We start from the raw sequence: 16692 nt of genomic DNA, 5'->3' as shown, positions 1-16692 counted from the left end.
TCGATTAAATTGGATCGAATTTTGAACCATTCGTCCTCCTTAAAACCAAGACATAGAGCTACTGCTCAAAATCCACAGTTTCCGTCATATCTCACATCTTGCACTTGCATGATGAAAGGATGGAATATAACCGGGAGTTGAAGAATATATGGATGGTAAAAATGTCTATTACCTGAATTTGATGCAGTTGAACAACTATTCCGAGCTGGTTCTTGAAACTGAATATTATTTGGTTCGGCTTGAGATTTTCTGAGAGATAGAGTTCTTATGAGATATTTGTTTTTTGAACTGGGACGCCCACGAACATTTAATTGCACGGCTGGCTCACGGATTGATGTTGTAGATGGCGCGATCAACTCCCTCAACTTTCTCAATATGCTGAATTTACCAGTTCTTGATTGTTTCTTGAACTGATCCTTAAACATATGAAGCTCATGCTCAACACCAAAATCCTCATTGGTTAGAGAGATGGAAGATGATAAGTCGAGCTTCCTCCAAAATATATCAATCGAATCAAGTGTGATGGGCTTACCACAGTTAAAATATGTTACCTACTCGTGTGCACATGGAAGCCCACAACTTGTTCGCAACCGACATCCACAATTTTCAACAGTAAACCCGCCAACTTGTGACCTCGCAAACTCATTAAAAATGAGATTTAGTGCATGAATAGACACAAATCCACGCAATTCTTGAAAGTGTGAAGTGTTGAACCGATGTCGAATGACAATTTTACTTTGATCAAGACTTGATTTGATTGCTGTGTCTTGTGACTGAATGACTCTGTCGATATAATCCAATGATGTCTCCAAATTTGACTGTGATGACTCCAAGTACTTTTTTAACTTGGCATGCTGACTCTCAACTCTGTTCGTAGTGTGATTTCCAAAATTGAGATATCGATCAGTCCAAACAGATACAAACATTTCTTTATACGGTTGCAGCCAATTATCATCAATATAACCAAAAACACCTGAAAATAGTAATAATTGCATTAGTTGAACAAATATGCCTTATTAAAAAAATATTAAATATACATTGAATAATACCTGGAAAGTTAACCAAAACTGCTTTTAGTTGAGCTAAACGAGACAAATATTCTTCATGAGACTGAGACTCAACTAATGTGTTCCATGATTGGTAGAATAAATCCCAATGATGGTTGGATGGTATCGATGGTCTGCACTTTCTCAAAATACTTCTATAGATATGCCATCTACAAAGTAATCCTTTAGCATCCGGATACACATTTTTACATGCTTTCATCAATGCCAACTCTCGATCCGTGACGATAACACGCGGGGTAATGCATCCTTCAATTGTAGCTTTGAGACAATTTAATGCCCAAGTATAAGTGGGCTCATTCTCTTTGTGCATGAAGGCGAACGCTACGCAAAATGTCATGTTGGTCGAAGTTACACCAACCATTTCGACGAGGGGCATCGAGTACCTATTTGTTTTATACGTCGCATCTATCAACAATACATGTGGAAATGCACGCCACTTCTCCAAAGATTTAGGATGAACAAAAAACAGATCTTCTAACTCATTTGTTGCAATATTAGTTCGACTCTCATGCAAATAACCATTGTTATGTAAAAAAGACATAACAATTTGCATTTGAGTTTTACTTGCTTTCTCCATCATCCGAAATTTTTGGCGTGCATTGTATATGGTTTTTGTGATGGAAACATTTTCTGGATTTTGCCTCTTCACATACGTTAAAATGTCTCGTGGTTTCACATGCATCGCTGACAAATTTTCCACCAATTCGACTTCATTTCCTGATAATCGCCTTGCATAAGGGTGACCTTCAAGGTGCAACGCAGGATCATGATTATGTACTCCACATATTACCCTTACCCTCCAGCAACCATCAACAAGTATGTATTTCCCCTCCAATTGGAATGGACAATCAATTTTTCTTGTACCCGTGTTTTTGGATGAGATTTTTTTTGGCACGTAAGCACCACCACGGTCACACTGAAATATAACTGTACGACTCTTATTCTTATTCCGGGACCTTTTAATAACAATAACATATCCGAGATCCCGACCTCTACTTTGAACCCATTCAATTAAATCTTCGCGAGATATGAATGCCTAATAAAAAAAAATATTTGTATCAATAATAAAAATATGACTATACCTAGTATTATATATGACTATACCTTTTTTTTTTTTTTTTGCCTTATTTGGTTCTAAATAATAATAATAATAATAATAATAATAATATGGCATGAATTACTACATGCATGTATACCAACATATTTAAAAAAAAAAAAACACACAAAAATTAAGTATACATACTAATTAAAGCACAATATATACAAACATGTTGTTGCTTACATGCTTACAAGTTAATAATAATATTAAAACAAAAGAATATAGTAGAAAGATCCTATGCATATATATAAATCAATATGAACTATGATTTGTGTATGAATTTTGTTTTACCGTTTCTGTAGACCATTCGCATGCAACCTCGAGATTTAGGTTCACTTGATCTTCATCTTTATTTCTATTGTCATCATAAAGTTCGATTGCATTTTCGTCCTAAATAGGCAAACAAATAACAACTCTTGATATATTAAAGCAATGAATTTTCTAATAAAAAATAAATATACGTACTTAAATTTCTAAATAATATGTAAAAGCAAGGAACTTAAATTTCTAAATAATATATAAAAGCAATGAACAAATATACGTAAGTTCAATTGTAACATTTCATTAACAATTCAAATAAAAAATTAAATTACCTCATAATGTTGTTGATTTTGATCATTGTAACTAAGAAATTGTCTTTGATTTTGATCATTGTAGCTAAAAAAATCTTCAATCCAACCGTCCATAGCTTATAGATTGTATGAGACATATACATCACACACACCCCACATATATATAGAGTCATTTGAGTCGTATTCCCTGCCGTCCAAATTACCAATGGTTTCATCTCACGAAAATCAATATTAACTAAAAAATATGTATTGAAATTATAAACTTAAAAAAAATATGTATTCAAATTACAAACTTATAAAATCTATGTATTGAAATATGATATTTAAAATAAAGAGGAGAAAGATAAAGAGACAAAAAAAAAAAAAAAAAAAAAAAAAAAAAAAAAAAGACAAAGAGGTGATTTAAAAAAAAAAAAAAAAAAAAAAAAAAACGTTAACCGGTCACCTTCTCCGGTGAGAAGGAGTGCCTTCTCACCGGAGAAGGCAACTGGGCTGCCTTCTTCGGTGAGAAGGCGACCCAGGCAGATTTCTACCTGGGTTGCCTTCTCCGGTGAGAAGGCAACTCACAGTGGGTTGCCTTCTCACCGGAGAAGGCAACCCAGGTAGAAATCTGCCTGGGTCGCCTTCTCTGGCGAGAAGGCGACCCACTGGGCTGCCTTCTCACCGGAGAAGGTGAGTATTTTTTTTTTTATATTAATTAATTAAATTTTAAATTATCAAAGTATTAAATGCAAGTTTGACAAGGTGGTGCAAATAGCATTTTGACTACCCATTAAGCTATTTGCACCACCTATGTATTTATTGTAAGTTTTTAACTTTTTATATTTTAAATGCACTTTTTACCTCATTTTAGTCAAAGGGGGTGCAAATAGTAACACCCGATCTATTATATAGGTGGTGCAAATAGTAAAAAGAGGAGTGTGAATAGAATTTCCCATATTTAATACTTAAATCACAATGCATTGTGTACCGCAGTTCATAGTCTAATTTGCCTTACATTTAGGAACCGAAGAAGTGAATAATAATATGTCACTCCGCCAGGAAACACAAGCTTGGACTTGAAGAGTCGAAGGAGTAAGCGAGGCGATAAGAGCGGCAAAAATCCAGGCTGTCCAGCTAGGCCCCGTGGGGCCCACGATGGGTCTTCTTTCAATTTCTCTCTCCGACAAGTCAATCAATCATTAATGGTCCTTGGGAGTTTGGCTATCAGTACTTGCCCGCCACCTACCTAACCCTTCTGGCGCCAAAACTAAATAAATAAATAATAAAAAGGGAAAACCAATACACGTGTTTAGTCAATAAAATGTTTTATTTTCTCAATAAAGAAAAATGAATTTACATTCGAATTAATATATTTTTCAATAATAAGTATTGTATGTGATATACATGATTTTTTTTTAGTTAAAATAATATTTTTAATGTAATTATAAGAAACATTACATTTTAATTTTAAAAAATACACTGACTAATAAGTATTTTTACTGTTCATTCATTTTTAGGAGCAATAAATTTCGTTTTATACTCCCCCTTAGAAGAGTATTTGATATTTCTACAAACTCATATAAGTGGTGAAAGTGTTACCAGGCAACTCAAGTGACTTAATAATTAGAATAATAAATTAAATTTTTATAGTTTAAGGTCAATTTTATGACATATTAATATTAAATTTACAAGTTAATAATTAATTCTAGGTTGGAATAAATTTTGAAAAAGTTTACCTGTCGCAGGTTAATGTGGGGTGGGTCGACCCATTGTCATTCCTACTTACTAGATGATAACTACTGATTTAGATCGATAGACAATTAAGTTAGTTGAATTAGGTGGCCTAAACTTGTAGGATTGCTAACATAAGTTGCCATAACTATATGAATGGAGTGTCATTTAAGCAATCAACTGCTACCGCCACTGCCACAAATATAAGAGCACCACATCAATCAACTTGCAAGATGTCATCGTGACATAAACAACTTAAGAATTAATATAAATAACACATCTATCTCACATTATTTACGATCATTTCATATCTCATTAACGTACTAAACTACTTTTACCATATATATTAGTATATGTTTTACTAACGTTGTTTATTATATTCAGATGTCACTTGTACTCAGGTTTTCAGGCCCGGCCCTGGGCAAGGGCAGGCTGGGCCCTTGCCCAGGGCCCATGCTTGGAAGGGGCCCACACTAAATATTTTTTATATATACTATTAGATGTTTGATATAATAATACATTATAAATATTAATAACTAAATTGACAATTAGCTGAACTAGAAGGTTTTAATGTTTGTTGACTCGAGATCCAAGGATCGAATCTTGGCTGTTGTACCTTTATTCACATTAAAATTTTCCTCCCTTTTCTTTGTAGATGATTATGTAGTTAACTTTTCTAATTTGTATTTTTTAATTTAATTTATAACTTTGTGATTATGAAATTTATTTATATTTCTAATTTGTATTTTTTAATTTGTAACGTGAGTGTTTATAAAATATGCAATGACTAATCTTGAAATAGCTTGGTAGAACTTCTTTTATATATGTTTGTGTGTATTAATGTATATATCATGACTTATATTTTGAAATTTTAATTTGACGAGTATTAGAATTTAGAATGTACAAGAAATATTACTTAACGGTGGGTTTTTTCCTGGCCCTTATAATGTCCATAAAAAATTGCATGTTCATCATTATAATATTCATTGAATTTGATTTTAAAATTACTTTACATTAAATAAGTCAATATAAGTATGTAACATTGTCATTTATTAAAAATTTGATAAAGATTTTTGGGGTGAAATCTTTCTCAAATAAGAGTTAGATTAGTATCACAATGGTTGAATATTGGATATATATATTTGTGTTCGCGCGAGCGCGTGTGTGTGCTATATTTTTTGATTTAGTTATGAAAAATATTTTAAAAGATAGTTTAGTTTTTCTATGAATTATCTAGTCAATGTAGTTTAGAAGTCCTATTGTGTGTCATCATATTCAAATTAATCTATAAAAAGTTGAAATTTATCTAACTAAAAGAAAAAAATATTTATAATATGATATCAATATAGAAAATGTATGATTTATTATGTGTTTTTTATTCGAACTATTTTATCCAATTAATTATGTTTCATATTTATGAATATCTATCTTTTATCACGTTTAGAGTATTTTGATTTATTGCTCCCAATAATTAAGATTTTATGCTATGCTCTAAGTTTTGTTTTACAAATTTGTATTAAAAATTAATTTATTATTTATTATAATTATAATGTGATTCTCTATAAACGTTTAGACTATTTTGATTTATTGGTCCCAATAATTAAGTTTTATTCATTTTTATAAACTATAATTCTTTATTTATGAAAGTACTAGTGCAGCTATTGATTATTTTGGATTTAGCAATGCATCTAGAATTGTTTTCATGTGTATGTATAATTGTTAAAAACTTGAGAATCTTATTTCAAGTTATTTAATATTAGTATTTTTCTATTGTTTAATTTAAATTTTAATTATAAAAATATTTATTCCTAAAAAAATTTAATATATATATATATTAATTTAGTATAGGGCCCATTTTGTTGCTACGCCCCGGGCCTATAAAATGATTGGACCGAGTCTGCAGGTTTTATTATGCATATTATTATGCATTCTAATAAGTAACCAGATCCACTATAACCCTCTCTCTGCAGTATAAACATAAATGGGAAAATGACACTTTTTCCCCCTGAGTTATATACTTATAGCACTTTTCCCCCTCAATTATTTAGGTAAGCACATTAGCCCCTTCAATTATTCTAAAAGTGGTGTTTTTTCCCCCTAATATATTAAATTGACATTTATATCCTTAAAGTAAACATTTTATTTATTTTACTTCTCTAACAAATTATTGTGTATACGTAGGGATGACCACGGTTCGGTTTGAACTGAACCGGACACTAAAGCAATCAAATTAAAAATTTTCGATTATGATTCAGATCTAGAACCCAATATTAGATGTCAATTTATTAAAATTATGTATAAAAAATTTGAATCTTTAACCGTAAATCGGCGGTTTCGGATCCGGTTCGTGATTTTGAACTGTCTTTATTTTAAATTTTAAATTTTTATTTTAAAATAGTCTAAATTCAATAATAAATGTATTTTATTTTTTTCAGTTCGGAACATGAACCGTCCGTTCCGGTTCACGATTTTAATAAACTCTAAATATCGGGTTTCGATTCTAAATTGTAATTGGAATATTTCGGTTTGGTTGCTATAGTGTTTGTTTGGTTTGAACCAAATTATTGTCATAATTTGTTGGAGAAAAAAATAAATGAAATATTTATTTTAAAGGTAAATATGTCTATTTAACATTTTAGGGGGAAAAATAGCCATTTCAATAATTTAGGGGAAAAAATGTTATAGGTATATAACTCAGGGGGAAAAAGTGTCATTTTCCCAACATAAATTAATATCCTGCTAAATTATCTAATTTGCCCTATCATATGGAAATTACTCCACATATTAAATGCTAATTATAAAATTAGAATATTGTTGTTTTTTTAGTGAAATATTATAAAATTGAGAGATTCCTTTTCCGAAGAAGCTTGGAATGAAAGTATTCCTAGGCATAGGCGTGACGAAGTATCGAGTATGTGATCAATCAAGCATTAGTGTATTAAATCGATAAAGCCAACAGCTGTAAAACAAAAAATGCATGAAATCAAAGTCAACATTATTCATCTAGGAAGGTTTGGCCGGTCAACCATGAAATTTGCTACTCCTTTTCATGCACAAAACATTACTTTGAAACCCATCCAATTATACCAATGTTTGTAAAAAAGCACAACACTTTCACTTGGTCAAAAGGAAAAATCATACTCCAAAAAAAAAAAAAAAAAAAAAAATAAAGAAAATGATTGAGTGAATAGAACATGATTTTCGTATTAGAAAATTAAAAGTTTAATTGTTGCAAACACTTACTCGTTGAGTCCGTCGCACATAATTTTTTTAGTGTAATTTACTTATTAGGGAAAATGACACTTTTCCCCCGTAAGTTGTATACTTATAGCACTTTTTCTCCCTGAGTTATTCAAGTGGCTGTTTTCCCCCCTGAAATGTTAAATAGACACATTTACCCTTAAAATAAATATTTCATTTATTTTTTTTCTGCAACAAATTATGGCCACGATTTGGTTCAAACCGAACAAACATTATAGCAATCAAACCGAAATATTCCAATTACAATTTAGAAGTAATCGAAACCTGATATCTAGAGTTTATTAAAATCGTGAAGCGGCCGGTTCATGTTCCGAACTGAAAAAAGTAAAATACATTTATTGTTGAATTTAGACTATTTTAAAATAAAAAATAAAATTTTAAAATAAAGACGGTTCAAAGTCGTGAACCGGATCAGGAACCGCCGGTTTACGGTTCAAGATCCAATTTTTTTGATTCATAAATTTAATAAACTGAAATCCAAATATTGAGTTCTGATCTGAATCATAATCAAAAACTTCCAATTTGATTACTATAGTGTCCGGTTCAATTCGAACCGAACCGTGATCATCCCTACGTATACGCAATAATTCTTTGAAGAAGAAAAATAAATAAAATGTTTACTTTAAGGGTAAAAATGTTAATTTAATATATCAAGGGGGAAAATTGCCACTTTTAGAATAATTGAGGGGGCTAATGTGTTTACATGAATAACTCAGTGGGGAAAAGTGCTATAAGTATACAACTTAGGGGGAAAAGTGCCATTTTCCCTACTTATTATCATATTTTTTTTTTGAATGCTACTAGCTCTATTACAATGTAGTATCTGTTCAACCTACTGAAACACAAAGAGCTAATAACGCCTCCACTGAGACTTGAACACACAATCTTCCACATGAAAGTCCAATCCGGGTACCATTGGACCACATAGTCCTGGTACTTATTATCATATTATGTATAGTTTGCATATCGTAATTGTACAATGTACACACACACCTTCAAGTAATGATTGTAAATTTATCTCCTAATTCAAAAACAAAAAAATAATAATAATAATAATAAAATTATCATGTATGTCTAATACGACTTCTAGACATCTTATAGCATATAATATCTTCCCACATTAATTTCTTCATTCGTGCTTGTCCCATTAATGATTCTCCTACCGATGTGGGGCTTATTAACAAATCTTGTGAAATGAAGTGAAAGATAAATTTGTTTTCAATCCTTAGCATTATTTGACATTTCAACTACTTTAATGTCCACATATTTGCCAACTTGAATTGGCATTAGATTTGCCACTGATATCTAATTTAGATATAGAAGAATGAGAACAAAAAGCAGTTAAAAGGAAGGGAATTTCGGAATTCCCCCAACAAAATTGGAAGGATAATTTCCTTGTTACCATAGGCAATCTATGTTAATTTATTTTCTTGTGGTATTTTGTTAGATAAGATCACAATAGTTGAGATAATGTTGATATTAGTTATGCTCAGTAAATTATGTAATAGTATATGCAATGTCTGAAGAAACCATGATATGCACAGACACAGAGGATATGCGTAATTGCTCAATTTGTAATTATTTTCGTACATGGTAACCCTAAAATATATAGTATAAATTAAACATGATACAAAGGGACAGACATTACAATATAATAGAGTCAGTATCATTAAAAAAAAAAGATAGACATTTTTAATATATTTTTACCATAAGCTTTGAGAGCCCTGAGAGCCCTGAGAGCATCCCAGATTCCCAGTGGGATTTTTTTTGTTAATTTTTTTTTTTTAATACGAAAAATAGAACTCTATTAAACGCGTGGGCAGTGCGGTGGAGGCTCACTTTTCTCATCAAGTATATGTAGATCTGATTCTATTCAATTATTGCATTAAAACAAGCAGAAACAGGGGGCCACACCTATATATTTTGTGGGCATTCAAAACAATCAGATCACAAGCGTTTTGTGGTTGCAATCTTCTATGCACTTCAATGTTAGGTTGCGTAAAATGTATGGTTGTTGCTCATCTGAGTCGGTAGACAATTTTTTTATAATGTAGGAGAGAAGTTGAGTGCTTGAACTTATGAATTTATTATATAATAATAATAAATTTTAGTTTTGATACCTGACTATTATACATAAAAAAATTACATTTAATCTTTTAAGTATTAAAATTTTATAATTAAATGCGTGATTATGTAATTTGCATCACATTTGGTCTTGTCGTCTAATTTTTTGGTCAACTGTTGTCAGAAATGCTCCTTTCGGAATGAGTATTGCATTTGCTTCTTCTGAAATGAGCACTTTTAGAATAACACTATAGTTGTTTCTTTTCGAATGAGCACTTTTGACAATATTTGGCCAAAAAATTGAATAGCAGCACCAAATGTGATACAAATTATATAGTCATGCACTTAATCAGAAATTATTAATAGTCAAAGATCAAATGTGATTAATGTATAATAATCAGGGGACCAAAAAGTAAAATTTTCTCTTATAAGAATATTACATTATTAAGAGAGTTACATGTGAATGAATTTTAATTTAACCAGACCTTCGTTGAATTGATTTAATTATACAATATGTCAATATCATTAATTTATTATATAATATAAACAAAAAATATATTTTTTCTTTATAATTTCACCTTTTAATGTTTTGATGTGCTTGATGAGGATATACGAAACGAATATAATAATTGTTGATTATTTCTGACCTCATCAGTGCGCTTTTTGACTTGGTAAGTCGGGAAGTGGATCCCACCATAACAGACAAATCGCATGTGACGCGTCATTTCAACCGCCACACTTGCTCGAGTCTCTTCGGTATCAACATATGGAGCGACCGACCTAATTAACAAACCTATAGGCAAGCGCCATGTACCCCTCGTCAATGAGAATTTTGACATGTTTTCTCTAACCCAATGCTATCAAAACTATTTTGCTTTGCCGAGAAGGAACTTTGTTGGGAGAAGATCCTTCAAATTTTATAACTTCATACTCCATTCACAACCCTACAACCGGACTTAATGTAACAACACATGATAATTAACATTATAAATTTTTTTTTATTTGATAATACATTTTTTTAAAGAAAATATTGTGTAAGCTCGATCAAGTCACATTAACTAATGAATAAAATGATTTAATTTTTATATTAAAATGTTAATACTATGCGATAAAATCAATAGAGGAAAAAACATTATTCTTAAAAAAAAAAAAAAAGTAGTATAATCATGTAAAGACTTTTATTTTTAATTCAATCAAGATCAAATAAATATTTTTAAATGATTTTACTGGCCATTTAATAGAACTTGCCAAGGTTGGTGACTTGGTGGTCAAATAACATTGAAAGAAGAGAATCCCACTATTCATTGATTGTTTAGCATTATGATTAAGACAATCTCGTGGCTCACCCCATCATTGTCCCAAAAAACTCTTGTCATGACATGAAACCTTGGTACCAATCATGATGTAAATTTATTATTATTTAATTATTTATAAGTGTAAATTTAATTTATACGGTTGGTTTTAATTAAGTGACAACTATGATTTTTAAATGCTTTAATCAAGTTTAATGTTAATGTCATATTCACCATTTAATTAAAATTTTATGATAAGGGAAATTAAATTTACATCATCAATATTACAACTGTAAGAGTTGTTCAATTAATCTTCTTAAAGTGATTAGATATGAATATTTTAAAGTCATAGATTATGTTACCTCTTGACCTCAAACTTAAGGAATGGTGGATGAGGTTTGATGATTTTCTATTTTATTTTTTATTTTTTATTTTTGTCATGGATAGAATTCGAACCTTGCATCTTGTTTTTGCTACCATATCAAAAATTTGTGAAGCTATTTTGGGTTGGTTGATAAATTAATTTGGGATTCCCAATAGCTTTTATTTATTTATTATTTTTATAAAGGAGGGCAAACACTACAAAAAATTAAAAGTCACTCTTAAGTATAAGACGATATCTGACAAGACCAATCATATATAGAGCTGTCAAAACATGCTAGTCCAGTCTATGCGGACTAGCATGTAACTAGTTGGGAAGAAACGAGCCGAATTTGACCCGATCCGTTTTGAAATTGAGTGGAATTTGTGGTCCAACCCGACTAAGCACGGACAGGCTGACATGGTAAACAGGCCAACCAGCTAGCCCATTTATTATTAATTAAATAATTATATTACTTTTAAAATTTTTAAGGAATAAGGGTCAAATAGGTCATCGAACTGCACACGATAATCCAATTAGGCCACTGAACCTAAAAAACTAACAATTAAGTCCCTAAACTAACTAATTTCAAACAATTATTCCGATTTATAGATTTCCAACAAGTTAACAGGTCATCCTCCCAAATTAATTATTTTTTAAAAAATAAAATTTTAAAATTAATTATTTAAATAATTAAAAAAAAAACAGAATTCAGCCGATCTGTTTTTTTTTTTTTAAAAAAAAAAAAAATTTTAATAATTAATTTTTAAATTTTATTTTTTTTAAAAATAATTAATTTGGAGGATGACCCGTGGACTTGTTGGAAACCTTCAAATTGAAAGAATTGTTAGAAATTGATAAGTTTAGGGACTCAATTGTTGATTTTTTGGGTTCAATGACCTAATTGTATTATCATGTGCAGTTTGATGACCTATTTGACCCTTATTTCAATTTTTAATTATTCATAAGGCCTTGCGAGATTATCTGTTCTTACTAAAACCACTGCATACTTCTTTCATGATTTGATAATTTTGAAAGGTAAGAAGTGTTTATTTATTTATAAAAAAAAAAAAAAAGAAGTGTTTATTTTCATTTGACATAGTGAATTCACGGACTTTAACTTATGTGTAATTGAACACATAAAAATCTAACACAACAATGACGTAATGGATATTATGAGGTGATTTTACGGGAAAAAAATTTAGCGATACTTTTACATTAATTTAAAATAAAGATGCTTTCTAATTTCCTTAAATGGGGGGAACACTTATCATTAAAGTTATATCTAAAATCTTGTTTAAGGGAAAAACAACCAGAAAATGAACTTCTTCCATTTCTGTAAACGTACTTCTTTAGAAAAGAAAGAAAAAGTTGCAGGTAAATTTAAAAGCTCGAAAATCACAATAATGAATAAAGACAGTAGTGTTTTCAGTATCGCTCTTCTCCCTGCCCCAATTAAATATTACTCCATTTCAGCCTCTGCTCAGTGCTCTTCTCTCAGTCTATTTAGCCTGCGGGGTGTAATGACAAAGAGCTGAAGGGGGAGAATCGGCAATGGCGGAGCTAGGGTTTCGGGACCAGGCTTCGGGCTTCAGAGCCCGGGATGTGAGCCCGGATTCCGTCATCTTCACCGCTGACTCCAACTTGAGCCTCTTCTCCTCTGCTTCCGCCAGTGTTGACCGCTGCTCCTTCGCATCTGACGCTCACGACCACGAAGATTCCAGCTTTTCTGATACTTCTCAGCCGGTAATTTCACTTTCTTTCTCATATGCATACATTTTTGCTATTGTATCGCCAATGCGAGTGAAATGATTTGTCATGAGCTGAATGTTTGAGCTCACATTCATGAAATCAGATCAGTTATTTCGCTGCCATTTTCGGATCTCAATTTGCTGTCTTTTTATGTGTATATATATAACACTTACATTGTAGACATACATGCATGTAAGTACATGTTTGCATAGGGGTGAGAATGATTAAACAAGGGAGAACAAAATATCTGTTTGCAAAAAAAGATGTTTTTTTTTTTTTTTTTTTTTCAAGGACAAAAATTAGGAGCAAAGAATAGACCTTAGATGGACATGAATTTGTTTGTGTCTGCTGAACTTGGTAGTGAGAGGATAAGTCTACATTAGAAAATCTACTTGATGAATATGGACATTCTGCTGGTGAGAAGAATTTGAATCTTTGATTTGAAGCAGCATTTGGCAGGACATGAATTCCATGATGCTTCGCATGGTAGAGCTTCAGATCGTAAAACCCCAGCTGTTCACCTTAGTAGAAAAGAAAAGGCAAAAGGTAATCTTGTTTCTCTTTGGTTAGCTTGCTTTAATATTGAGAGCTTGAAGAAAAGGTGATATGTGTATTTTGTCTTCCAGTTCAGATAGCAGACAACAGCGAGATTGAGACGGAGGATGAAAATCTAGCTGTAGATTCTGCAAGAAACTCCTTCTCTCAAGCTCTTAAAGGTACTACCACTCATTGCATTTTGTGAAAGGAAGAAAGCACAAGTTTAGAATACTGGATCTTTGATTTAACATCTTTTCTTATTTACGACTTGTTAGAATGTCAAGATAGGAGGTCTAGATCTGGAGTTCCACTCAAGAAACCAGATAGGCGAAGGCCTGCTTCGCTAGATCTGAACAACTCTGTGACCAATGCTGCAAACTCCTCTTCACCACAATTTGGAGTTATGAAAAAGGTGTATGTCACTACTTCTCGTGGTGGTGCATTTCCTAGTCCAGGAACTCCCAACTACCGCTATTCGAGTATGGGTATTCAGAAGGGCTGGAGTTCAGAGCGGGTGCCATTGCATTCCAGTGCTAATAGGAGGCAATTGAATAATGCATTGCTGCCTTATAATAATGGAAAGACTTTACCTTCCAAGTGGGAGGATGCAGAGCGGTGGATCTTTAGTCCTGTATCTGGAGACAGTGCAATGAGGACTTCATTGCAGCAGCCACAAAGGCGGCCCAAATCCAAGAGTGGACCACTTGGGCCTCCTGGGGCTGCATACAATTCGTTATATTCTCCAGCGCTTCCTGTCTCGAAAGGAGAAAATAACATAAATTTATTAGCAAGCTCTCCTTTTTCCACCGGAGTGATGGTAGCCAATGGTTTATCTATTCATTGTGGAGGTCATGGAGTTGGTGAAAACTTTCCTGCTTGTACAGAGCCATGCATGGCAAGGTCAATTAGTATTCATGGATTTTCTGAATTGATCAGCTTAGCCTCGTTACCCGCTCCCCAAGGTACAAGTTTATGTACTTGTAGTTGTTGGGGCTTGCAGAGTTTATGTCAAAGTTTAGCAACTTTGTCTTATTTCTTGTGTTTGTTTCCTTTGCTGCTTCCCTTTCATCACATGCATTCTTTGTTATGCTTTGGCTAAATGATATACAAAACTAATTTCAGAATAGAACTTGAGGAAAATACTAAATCTACTATTTTATGCAGAATAAACATCTACAGCAGAGTGTAACATGTTTTAGGCTGTATCCATACATAATTCCATTGTATACAACTAAGGGTAGATGCAATAGGATACAAGTTTATCTAGCAGTGTAGCGTTTTAATATAAGTACACTTGGTATTTTGATGTACAGATGAGGGGAACAATGATAATGATGCAGCCAGCAATATATCTCGTGTTGTTTCCAGGAGGGATATGGCAACTCAAATGAGCCCCGAGGCTAGTCCTCAGTCATCTTCCTCTCCCCCAGTACCGTCTGTATTACCAATTGTGGAAGTGTTGGGTGTCCATTCCTCTAAAGCAGAAGTCAGGGATGTTCCAGTTGATGAGAGGGTTACTGTAACAAGGTGGTCAAAGAAACACAGGTCTCGAATCCCTGGGAGGAGCTGGGGAAGTATTGATGACTGGAGAAGGAAAGCTGTAGAAATACGGTCTTCTAGCTGGGAAGTTTCAGAAACAACAAAGTCTATTTCCAAGTAAGCATGCAATAAACTAGTTAATTCAGCATGATTCTTTTTGTTGAGAGTTAATCAAAAGAGAGTTTAACTTAAATTATAGGAATGTTATTCGAACATAAAAAACATCGTGTAATGTGTAGATTTTTTCGAACACATCGTATATCCATCTATTTATCCTCTGTTCCTTTCACATTGGATGCAATCCAGGATCAAGAGGGAAGAAGCCAGAATAACCGCGTGGGAGAACCTTCAAAAGGCAAAAGCTGAGGCAGCAATCCGGAAACTTGAGGTTGTGTCTACTTGTCTAACATAACAAGTGTAGTTCTATCCTTTGCAAAGTTTCTTATATCCCACCAACATTCTTTATTCATAAAAATTTAGTTATAAGGGAATAATTTTTTAATAAGAACCTAAAGAACGTTGGGCTTAATTTAATGGCCAAGTGCTGGAACTTGTTTGAACAATTAGGAAACGAGGTAATATTGCATAGATATATATTCTGAAACCTTGAATTATCTGGCGGCTTTTCAATCTACATTAGTAAAGCGTTCTACTTCCCGCCCAGGAATACATTTGTATTTTCAAACAAAACCGAGCAGGCATAAACTAGATAGCTAGGAATCGGTAAAGGAGGCTGCTTTTGTATATACACACACATATAGCAATTAGGATGCGCCTTAATAGGTTTTTCATGTATTGGAATACATATCTTTCTCTTGAATAATATATACACTATTTTGTACCATGTGGCACTCATATAGTCATATGCAATTAAAACTAAACCACTTTTCAAATATTGTTCAGATGAAGCTGGAGAAAAAGAGATCATCCTCCATGGACAAGATAATGAACAAATTGAGATCTGCACAGAAAAAGGCACAAGAAATGAGAAGCTCAATGCTGGCTGGCCAGGGTCATGAAGCTATGAGGAATCCCCAGAGAGCCTTATCCTTTCGCAGGACTCGCCAAACCAGCTCCTTGAGCGGCTGTTTTACATGCCACGTGTTTTAGTTCTGAGGATGATGATATACCTGGTTGTTGAAGACTTGAAGCCTTGATGATTATTGCGTAACTTGTTTAGGTCAGTGTTTCTGTGTTGCATTCTGATTCTCTCTGAGGGTTCAACTTTGTTCATATGTGATTATATGATGTCTAACCATATCAAGTCACTCTGCCACGATTGATCATGTAAACTATGTAATTGATAGTACATTGTAATATTTTATTAGATTTCCGATTTTGCTTGTGAGTTCACTCTCGTGTCTGCAATGCAATTATGCTTCTTGGCTTTGGCTTTGTCATCCATTTATCTAGTAGCTGTGCTTTCTATCATTTA

At 32.6% G+C, this 16692-nt stretch overlaps 1 protein-coding gene across 1 annotated transcript; it reads left to right on the top strand.

Annotated features, from left to right (window-relative positions):
- Positions 1-12777: 12777 nt before the first annotated feature.
- LOC109149854 lies at positions 12778-16661 on the top strand. The gene is made up of 7 exons (XM_019297873.1): positions 12778-13175; positions 13631-13727; positions 13808-13897; positions 13994-14680; positions 15032-15374; positions 15564-15645; positions 16161-16661. Exons 1-7 carry the CDS (start codon positions 12984-12986, stop codon positions 16365-16367), a joined length of 1698 nt encoding a protein of 565 aa, XP_019153418.1. The 5' UTR covers positions 12778-12983; the 3' UTR covers positions 16368-16661.
- Positions 16662-16692: the final 31 nt, after the last annotated feature.

Source organism: Ipomoea nil, unplaced genomic scaffold (assembly GCF_001879475.1).
Source record: "Ipomoea nil cultivar Tokyo-kokei standard unplaced genomic scaffold, Asagao_1.1 scaffold2159, whole genome shotgun sequence".
NCBI classification, from domain to species: Eukaryota; Viridiplantae; Streptophyta; class Magnoliopsida; order Solanales; family Convolvulaceae; genus Ipomoea; species Ipomoea nil.
Note: the sequence above shows the minus strand (reverse complement) of the source record. Positions and strands in the feature narration are given on the sequence as shown.